At 41.8% G+C, this 9585-nt stretch overlaps 1 protein-coding gene across 1 annotated transcript in view; it reads left to right on the forward strand.

The window, feature by feature from the left end:
* The first annotated feature begins 7248 nt into the window (after positions 1 to 7248).
* The window catches only part of LOC110333786 (aldo-keto reductase family 1 member C13-like), an 18760-nt gene continuing 16423 nt past the window's right edge, over positions 7249 to 9585 (forward strand). Inside the window, exon 1 of the mRNA XM_021215500.1 lies at positions 7249 to 7375. Coding sequence (XP_021071159.1) covers positions 7292 to 7375 — 84 coding nt within the window. The 5' untranslated portion in view covers positions 7249 to 7291. The remainder of the gene's footprint in view (positions 7376 to 9585) is intronic.

Below are 9585 nucleotides of genomic sequence, written 5' to 3' on the forward strand. Positions count from 1 at the left end.
TACCCTGGGGAGCTCCCTGGGGCCCTCTTCTTGCACACCTCTCTAAATGGGTGTATGCCCTTCCTCTCATCTCTAGCAGCATTTCTCTGCTACAAGTGTTGGGGTAATCTATGAATCTTGAGGTTTCCCTGTTCTGCTTTTGCATTCCATTTCTCACTCACAGCTTCCCATTTTGGCATACAGCTGTGTGGTGTCTGTTGTTTGGTTCTGGGTCAGGGAAACCTGCTTTTATCCTACCTTTTGGCTCACTACTCACTAAATTTAAAAGGTAAAGTTGTCCATTTTAATGGAATTACACTTCCAATCTAAGAGGAATATTGTTTGGATTTCTAGACCACTTGGTGATATCCAAAGAGAAGCAGTGGAGGAGGTGACCTTGACTGCTGTGGTATTTTTAAGCCTTGTGGTTTTGTTTTTTGAATTGACTTATGGGGGCAGAAGGAGGACTCATTGCCACATGGTGAGTAGCTTGCTCAGCATCCATCATCAGTCTGAGGATATGTCACATAAGCCACAGTCTGGGACAGAAGCTATAACCTGTACTTTGCCCCCAGTTTATAAAATACTATTTGAAGTTTATGATTGTTACCACCCATTCATTCTTCTGGTGCCAGCCTAAACCTCACAATAAAGGACAACCACAAACAGCGAGGACTTTGTCAGCGTATGCGGGTTATGTTAAGAAAAGACACATTGCTGCTCATTGCAAACATGGGGGGGGGTATGGAACAGACACCCTCCTACATTGCTTGTATCACAGGACCCATATTTCTCAGTTTCTACTCCAGTTTCTGCTACTTTTAAATTTTCCTTCATCAACTCACTCATAGACTGTCTCATGTCTCATTTCATCAGTGTCTATACTAACCCTCTCATTTTTCACAGAATTTAGTTTCAGGATGTCTAAACTGGAAATTACAATCCAACAGAATCTAAATACGTTTCACTGGCATAGCCCTAGTCTCACCCAACACACTGTCTTATGCACTTAGGTAGCTAACTGGAAACTCAAATGAAATGTGTGTGAAATTCAACTCATCATTGTCCTGGGAACATATGCGCTGTTCTTATCTTGTCATCCTTCGTTTGTTGACCTCACTAAATGTCATGGTCTGTATATTCTTAGGACAGGAAGTGGCACAATTTGGACATGTGGCCTTGTTGGAATAGGTATGACATGGTTGGAGTAGGTATGTCACTGTGGGTGTGTGCTTAAGACCCTCACCCTAGTTGCCTGGAAGTCAGTCTTTGGATGAAGACGTAGAACTCTCAGCTCTGCCTCACCATGCCTGCCTGGATGCTGCCATGCTCCCACCTTGATGATAATGGACTAAACCTCTGAACCTGTAAGTCAGCCCCAATTAAATGTTGTTTTTTTATGCCTTGGTCATGGTGTCTGTTCACAGCAGTAAAACCCTAAGACACTAAATTTTGGGAGTTAACCCAGAGTCCACTGCTTCCCTCCTCTGTATGCCTGGGATATATTAGAAAGCCCTGTTGACTGTTCTTGAAAAAGAGCCATTTTACTAAAACTATTGGCTACCTTCTCTGCTTGCTGGTATTCTGATCCAAACCCATGTTATTTTTTATATGAATTGTGAGAAAATTGAGAGAACTTTATTAACTGTGAGAAGCTTGAGAGAACTTGTTTTCCTCTGTATCTGCAGCATCTTAATAAAGAGGCAAAAGGCTCTGTGAAAACATACCTCTTGACATGTTATCCTTATTAAGTTGTGTGGATTGTATCCTGGGAATTCAATACTTTTTTTTTTTTGGCTAATATCCAATTATTAGTGAGTACATACCATGCATGTCCTTTTGCGGCTGAGTTACCTTACTCAGGATGATATTTTCTAGTCCTATCAATTTGCCTTCAAAATTCATGTGGTCCTTTTTCTTAAAAGCTGAATAGTTTTCCGTTGTGTAGATGAACCACATTTTCTGTATCCATTCTTCTTTGTGGGACATCTGGGTTGTTTCCAGCTTCTGGCTATCACAAACAAGGCTGCTATGAACATAGTGGAACATATGCCCCTGTGGCATGGTGGGGCATATTTTGGGATATATATATGGCCAAGAGTGGTATAGCTGGGTCTTCAGGCAGATCAATTTCCAATTTTCTGAGGAACCTCCAGATTGATTTCNTGAGTGGTTGTATCAGTTTGCAATCCTACCAGCAATGAAGGATTTCTCCACATCCTTGCCAACATGTGCTGTCATCTGAGTTTTTCATCTTAGTCATTCTGATTGGTGTAAGGTTGTTGTCCCAGGGTTGTTTTGATTTTCATTTCCTAATCACTAAGGACATTGAACATTTCTTTAAGTGCTTCTCAGCCCTTCAAGATTTCTCTATTGTGAATTCTGTTTAGTTCTATATCTCAAGTGAGGATGCCTCAATTCCACTTGAGAGGGAGAAGGAAGCAATTATGGGGGGTGGGGAGAGGGAGGAAGGGAACTGGGTGGGAGAAGAGACAGGGAGGGGAAAAGGGGAACATAATTAGGTATTGGGTGGCATGGGAGGGGACATGACTGAAGCCCCGAGGGCCAGCAGAAAGAATTGAAACAGGCAACCTCTGGAGGTAGGAGGTGGGGGGATGCTCTAGAATGTACCAGAGACCTCGTAGGTGAGAGATTCTCAGGACACAAAGGGAGGGACCTTAGATGAAATGCCCTACAGTGGGGAGAGGGAACTTGTAGAGTCTACTTCCAGTAGAAAGACAGGGCATCAAGTGGAGGGATGGGGTTGCCATACCAATGTCAAAAACTCTGACCCAGAATTGTTCTTGAGTAAATAGGAAAACACATAAGTAATCATTGAGAAGGTATAGGGAAGACTCAGAATCCTTAAGGTTCTTACCTAAGTAAAGGAATCACCCGAACCACAATGGGTTGGGATCAGCTGGGGGTTACCAAGCAGTGTGAGTGGAAAGCCAGACCCTGCAGGAGCTTCAACTCAGATCCTGACTGTAGTACTCACCTTTCTCACCCTGGCAGCACTCGGAGGAGAGAAGCATGGCTGTGAATCAGACATGACACACGCTCCCACAAGAGAGAGGTTGCCACTGAAGTCTTGTCTCTCCTGGACAGACCTGCTCCGGTTTTCACTATTTGATTCCTTACTCATTGAAACTCTTCATGTTCACCACAGTGTAATTGGTAGAACAGAGTCATGTGGTCTGGAGCTTGTGGCTTTTGGTAATGACATTTAAGATTGACTTCTCTAGGCGATATGGAATATCTACATCAACTTCCATAGTAAAGCATACTCTACCTACCTATCATGTATGAATGTATGCATGTATGTATGTATGTATGTATGTATGTATGTATGTATATATGTATGTATTTATTTATCAACCAACTATCTCTCATCTATCTCTCATCTCTCTACCTACCTATTATCTATTATCTATCAACTATCTATCTCTCATCTATCTCTCATCTCTATCTATCTATCTATTTATCTATCATCTATCTATTTATCTATCTATCTATCATCTATCTATCTATCTATCTATCTATCTATCTATCTATCTATTATCTACCTATCTATTTATTATCTATCTATCTATCTATCTATCTATCTATCTATCTATCTATCTATCTATCTATCTATTCATCTGTCCAAAGATATATCATGATACCATTAGTTCTCATATATGTGGCAAGTGGAATAGCTTAAATTTCCATTAGCAGGGGAAGGTCTAAATGATATGTGACATACATGTAAACAAATGCAACAATACTATGCAATCAACAGAATGTACTGCAGGCTCCTTTAGCCGCATTAATGGATTTCACAGATAGATATACTGTACAACAGAAGCTAGGAACAGATGAAATATAACTGATACTCTTTTATATTTCTTTTAAAATACTGTAATATTTTATTTTCATTAATTTATTTATTCACTTTATACCTCGATCACAACTTGCTCCCTTCTTCTTCCAGACTCCCCTCATAGAAGCCCTCCCCATATCCTTCCTCCCCTTTTCCCTTGAGAAAGTGGGAGCCCCCCACCTTGGGTATCAACCCACCCTGTCACATAAAGTCACTGCAAGACTAAACACATCCACTCCCAATGAGGCCAGACAAGGGGAACTGGATCCAAAGGCAGGCAACAGAGTTAGGATCAGCCCCAGTCCAGTTGTTGGGAACCTGCGTGAAGACCAAGCTGTACATCTGTTATATATGTGCAGGGGTCTAGGTCTGAGCCAGGCTTGCTCTTTCGTTGGTGGTTCAGTCTCTGGGAGCCCCAAGTGGTCCAGGTTAGTTGACTCTGTTTGTCTTCTTGTGGAGTTCTGATACCCTCTAGGTCCCTTAATCCTTCCCCCAACAAGACATGTAGTTCTCATGAAGCCAGAAGAGGGCATCAGATCCCCGAATAACAGAATGTTGACACATACCAAGAAATTTCTGGAAGCAAGGCATGGTCCACTGGAAAAGGAGCTCTTAAGAGCCAAGCAATCTCTTCTGCCCTCTTACATACTTCCTAGTAAACACCTTCTTCAGACTCCAACTTGATAGACATTAATTCTAGAATATTAGAAAGCATACAGAAAAATTATTAATCACAATAACTGTTTTATGAAAACAATGGAAATTTATAAATTACAACCTGACTTGTATGTAGTGCAATGATATAGCCACATGACATTAAAAATTATCATGTATTCTAGCCCCATATGTTTTGCTTTAGTGGTAATCTATGTATTCTCGGTTTAATGGAATAAAAATATCTATCTCATCAGTACTTTACTAAATTTATTCTCCTACTCTAAACCTCATAGTAATTTGATTATTTTCAATTTAGCTCTTTTATGAATGTTGAACAAGGACATAAGCTATTGATCTGCATTTTAGCATCTTATTTATAGTTATCTAAAATCAGGGACCGGAGAAATGGTCCAGTGGTTAAGAGTGATTGATATGAAGTCATGGGAGCAGTGTTTGTATCCCAGCACCCATACAGACCTAGGTCTCACATGAATGCTGGTCATTGCATCCCCAAGTAATTAGACATATTCTTCTGGTACACCCAGCATATACACACAAGAACATATTATTTGAAACAAATGTTGCAAACTGACCTAAGAAGTGAATGTTATAGTAGTGTTTAAGCCATGTTACATGTTGCAAAAAACAAAAATCCAGTCGCCGTCAATTTTTTAATCAACCACTAAGCACTATTCTGTGCTGTCTCCTTTACTATATTTCAGGGTTACATATTGAAAATGACAATTGAAAAATACATGAAAAAATTTACAGTGAGTAATTTCAAAAAGAAGATGCCAAACCCTACACTGTTGCTGTGGTCACTTGCTGACAGGGACCTGATATGGCTGCTCCTTGGGAGGTCCGGCCAACAACTGACCAGTGAAGATGTAGATGCTTGGAGCCAACTATCAGACAACTTAGGGACCCCATGGGGGAACTGACAGAAGGATGGGAGGAGCAGAGGGGGATTGTAACCCCATAGGAAAAACAACATAGGCTGGCTGGACTACCCAGTGCTCCCAGAGGCTAGACCACTAACCAAGGAGTGTACAGGGAGGGATCTATAGCTCCAGATACATATGTAGTAGATGATGGACTTGCCTGACAGCAACAGGAAGGGAGGCTCTTGGGCCCATGGAGGTTTGATGGCCCAGCATAGGGAGATTCAGGATCTGTAGGGCAGGAGACGGTGGGTGGGGGAACACCCTCATGGAGGCAAAGGGGAGGGGGGAGAGGGTGGATGTGGGATGAGGGGTTTTGTGGAGGGGTAACCAGGAAGGGATATCATTTGAGATGTAAATGAGTGGAATGATTAATAAAAAACATCAGTTTTAATTGTTGATTTCTTTGTTATTCTAAAATTCCGAGAAGACTAAATTCAGTTCATGAGCTATTTTTTCCCATTAATTAATTAATTAATTAATTAATTAATTAATTCACTTTACATTCTGATCGCTACCCACCTGCTCCCCCTCTTACACTGTCTCTACCCCCTCCCATTCTCTTCTGAGAGGGTGGCAGTATCCTGGGTGTCCCCTACCCCTGGCATAGCAAGTTTCTGCACTGCTAGATGTATTCTCTCCCAGGAGGCCAGACAAGGTAGCCCAGTTAGGGGGACAGACTACACAGACAGGAAACAGTTTTAAGGAACGTTCATGTTCCAGTTATTGGGACCCACATGAGACACAAGCTGTACTTCTACTGTGTGTGTGTGTGTGTGTGTGTGTGTGTGTGTGTGTGTGTGTGTGTGTGTGTGTGTGTGTGTGTGTGTGTGCTAGGTTGAGCCTGAGTATGCTCTTTAGTTGGTAGTTCACTCTTTGTGAGCCCCCAAGGATCCAGTTTAGCTGACTCTCTTGGTCTTCCTATAGGGTTTCTACCCTCTTCAGGACTCTCAATCCTTCCATCAACTCTTCCATAAGAGTCCCTGAGCTCCATCCAAAGTTTGGCTCTGGGTCTCTGCTCCTGTTTTAGTCAGATGCTGAATGGAGCCTTTCAGAGGACAGTTATGCTTGCCTCCTTCCTGTCTGCAACCATAACATAACATCTTTAATACTGTCAGGGATTGATGCTTGCCCATGGGATGGGAATCAAGTTGAGCTGGATATTCCTTGGTCATTCCCTCAGTTTCTGCTCCATCTTATCTTTGCATTTCTTGTAGACAGGAAAAATTTTGAGTCAAAGTTTTTGTGGGTGGGTTGATACCCCTATCACTTTAAGTGTTCAAGTGTGGCTTCTTTGTTCTTTATGTTTACAGGGCATACAGAAACTCATTATTTTCAGTGATGCATGATCAAATAGAGACTTCATAATGGCCAAATGAAAATAAGTGTCTTCAGTATTATAATTGTTCAACCAATCTCTTTCCTAATAGTATATAATATATGAGATAAAGAAGAGAAAAACCACAGAAAACAAATGCTTTATCATTATATAGTACTTTATTTGAAATTCATCCATCATATGAAAATGAGTGGTTTATCTCCTTATTTGTGGAATGCAGCTTTAAATTTCTGACTCCTCCCTTGTGTTGGTGTCCATTAGACAGACAACAGTAGTATTTAAACAGTAAGCACACAACAGTACTGTTAACCATTAGCCAGACAGTAGCACTGATTAATCATTAGATGGATAGCAGAGAGTTAAACATTAGCCAGTGAGTAGGCATGGCTAACTTCCAGAAAGGGAGTGTCCCTTGTTAACCATTAGACAGGAAGCTGATATATGACATTTACCCACTTCCCCTTCAGGACAACAGAAGACTCAGGGAGTGCTTAGCCAGGGGAGTGAGAGACAATGAGCTCCAAAGAGCACTATGTCAAACTAAATGATGGCCACTTCATTCCTGCCCTGGGCTTTGGCACCTATAAACCCAAGGAGGTAAGAATACAGGATTGTCAGGATCTCAGGCTAGAGCTAATCCATATACAAGAGAGCAGATAGTTAGGTTTGCCCTGCATCAGGGTCTGATTGTGTATCCCCTGCTTGTGTATCTACCCCCTTGATAAATACAGGTTACAGCAGCAGTTGAAATTGGTGGCTGTGGTTGGGACACTTAGCCATATTCATGCTTGCTCTTCGCTGAGGAAAGACCCCTGCTCCTGGTGAATCAGTAGGAAGGCATGCTTAAGGGGAACAAAGGGGGACAAACTCTAAAGACATTTTCTCTCATGGTGGGTGTTAGTGCAGCATATAATGAAGCCTCAGTAGCACTAGAACATTTGCCATAACTCAGTCAGAGACTTCAGGGACAGGGAGAAAGTTTATCTTCCTTGTTTTTTTGCTGTCAGATAGGGAATCTGGCCTTGATAGGATGTGGCTGTGGTTTTAATTTGTTTTTTGTTTTTGTTCCTCCCCCCCTCCTCCCGATTTACTTTTCTGGCCTAGGCTGCTTATGAGTTTACTGTTCCCATTCAGGGCCTGCCAGCTCTAAGAGTGAACTTGGCTGTGAGCTCCAGGCTTAAAGGGACAGACCCATGACCTAACAATGCTGGGCAGTATGCTTTTCCTGTATCCATGCTTCACAGATTGATAGAGGAGAAGAAAGTCACCAGATGACCTCTCAGCTGTCTTAGTTGCAGTGTGGGAGGGGATTTCTCTTTATGTCCACAACCTACAACACCATTTTTCATGGCAAAAAGGGCAAAATGCCAGAAATGAACACTCAGGGTAGCTTCCTGTATGTTCTCAATCTGTGGGTTGGAACCCAAACTCATCTTATGGCTGGGGATCACCACAACATGAGGCACTGTATTAAAGAGTCACAGCATTAGGAAGGTTGGGAACCAATGCTGGAGACTAATGAATGACACAAATATTGGCAAATACTTTGGTTTGTTTCAGGGTAGCCATCAGCATCTCACAGTGAATGGTTACCAGAACTAAGTGAGATCTCTCATGTATAACTCTCAACTGTGGGAATCTTACTGGAATTTTATAGTGCATCATTATGATGGGGAGAAGGAAGACCTAGTAAAGATACATGTGAGTTATTGGTATTCATTAGTGTATGCTGGATGTAGAGCATGGCTGACCTCAGAATGAAAACCATCATGGTGGACTGTTTGCTAACCTGGAGGGACTTTCTTGTTTTCCAGTCCTCCTGAGACCTTTATGTGTGTGATAAGGAACCTCTTCCCTTGACTTCAAATTTGTCCATCTCCTTCCTGTTATACTCCAGAGAAATCTGGAGATATACACAGGATTTGTTACTTTTGCAAAGTTGCACAATACCAGGAACAGGTCAAGGCCACAATGGGAGCCACAGTGTCCTTATTCTTGGATAAGTCAGGGCTGGTTTCCAGAAAAGGTAGTAGAAGCCAGAATTTTAGACACAGTCTTTTATTGTGAAAAAATAACTGTAGAGATTCTTAGGACAATAAAAAAGCTACTATCATTTACTTTTCAACCCTTTGTAAGTATTGTATGAGTGTATGTGTCTTTGTGTGTTATGAACAACGTCTGAAGTTAACATCTCAACATTAGAGGTCAAAGCTGTCCTCCAATGCTTATGCTTCTTTTATGTGAGGCCTGGTCTCTCACCGAGTCTGTAGTGCTCAGGGATGAGCTCCAGGGCTCACCTTGATGCTGTCTCCTCAAGCACTGGGCCTGCATTCCATACTCTGCTTTACAAGAGAGCTGGGCGTCTAAACTAAGATACCAAAGATGTTTGCAAGGCTATTACTGAGTGAAAAATCTCCCCAGCCCACACCCTAAACCTTTAACAAAACCCCAGTCATATCGTTATTCAAATCTGGCAGCCAAGGCAATAATGTTAGATTTCATTCTAGCCATGTCTTTTTAAAACAAATAATCTTTGATTGAAGAGGCTGACACCCGAAATAAATAATCTCTAACATGATGTAGTTAAGGTACTTTAAATAAGGATATACTCTTTTTTTAAATTTTCTTTATTTACATTTCAAATGCTATCCCGTAAGTTCCCTATACCCCCCTGCCCCTGCTCCCCTACCCACCCACTCCCACTACTTGGTCCAGGCCTTCCCTTGTGCTGGGTCATATAAAGTTTGCAAGACCAAGGGGCCTCTATTCCCAGTGATGGCCGATTAGGCCATCTTCTTCTACATATG

Source organism: Mus pahari, chromosome 16 (assembly GCF_900095145.1).
Source record: "Mus pahari chromosome 16, PAHARI_EIJ_v1.1, whole genome shotgun sequence".
In the NCBI taxonomy this organism is placed as follows: Eukaryota; Metazoa; Chordata; class Mammalia; order Rodentia; family Muridae; genus Mus; species Mus pahari.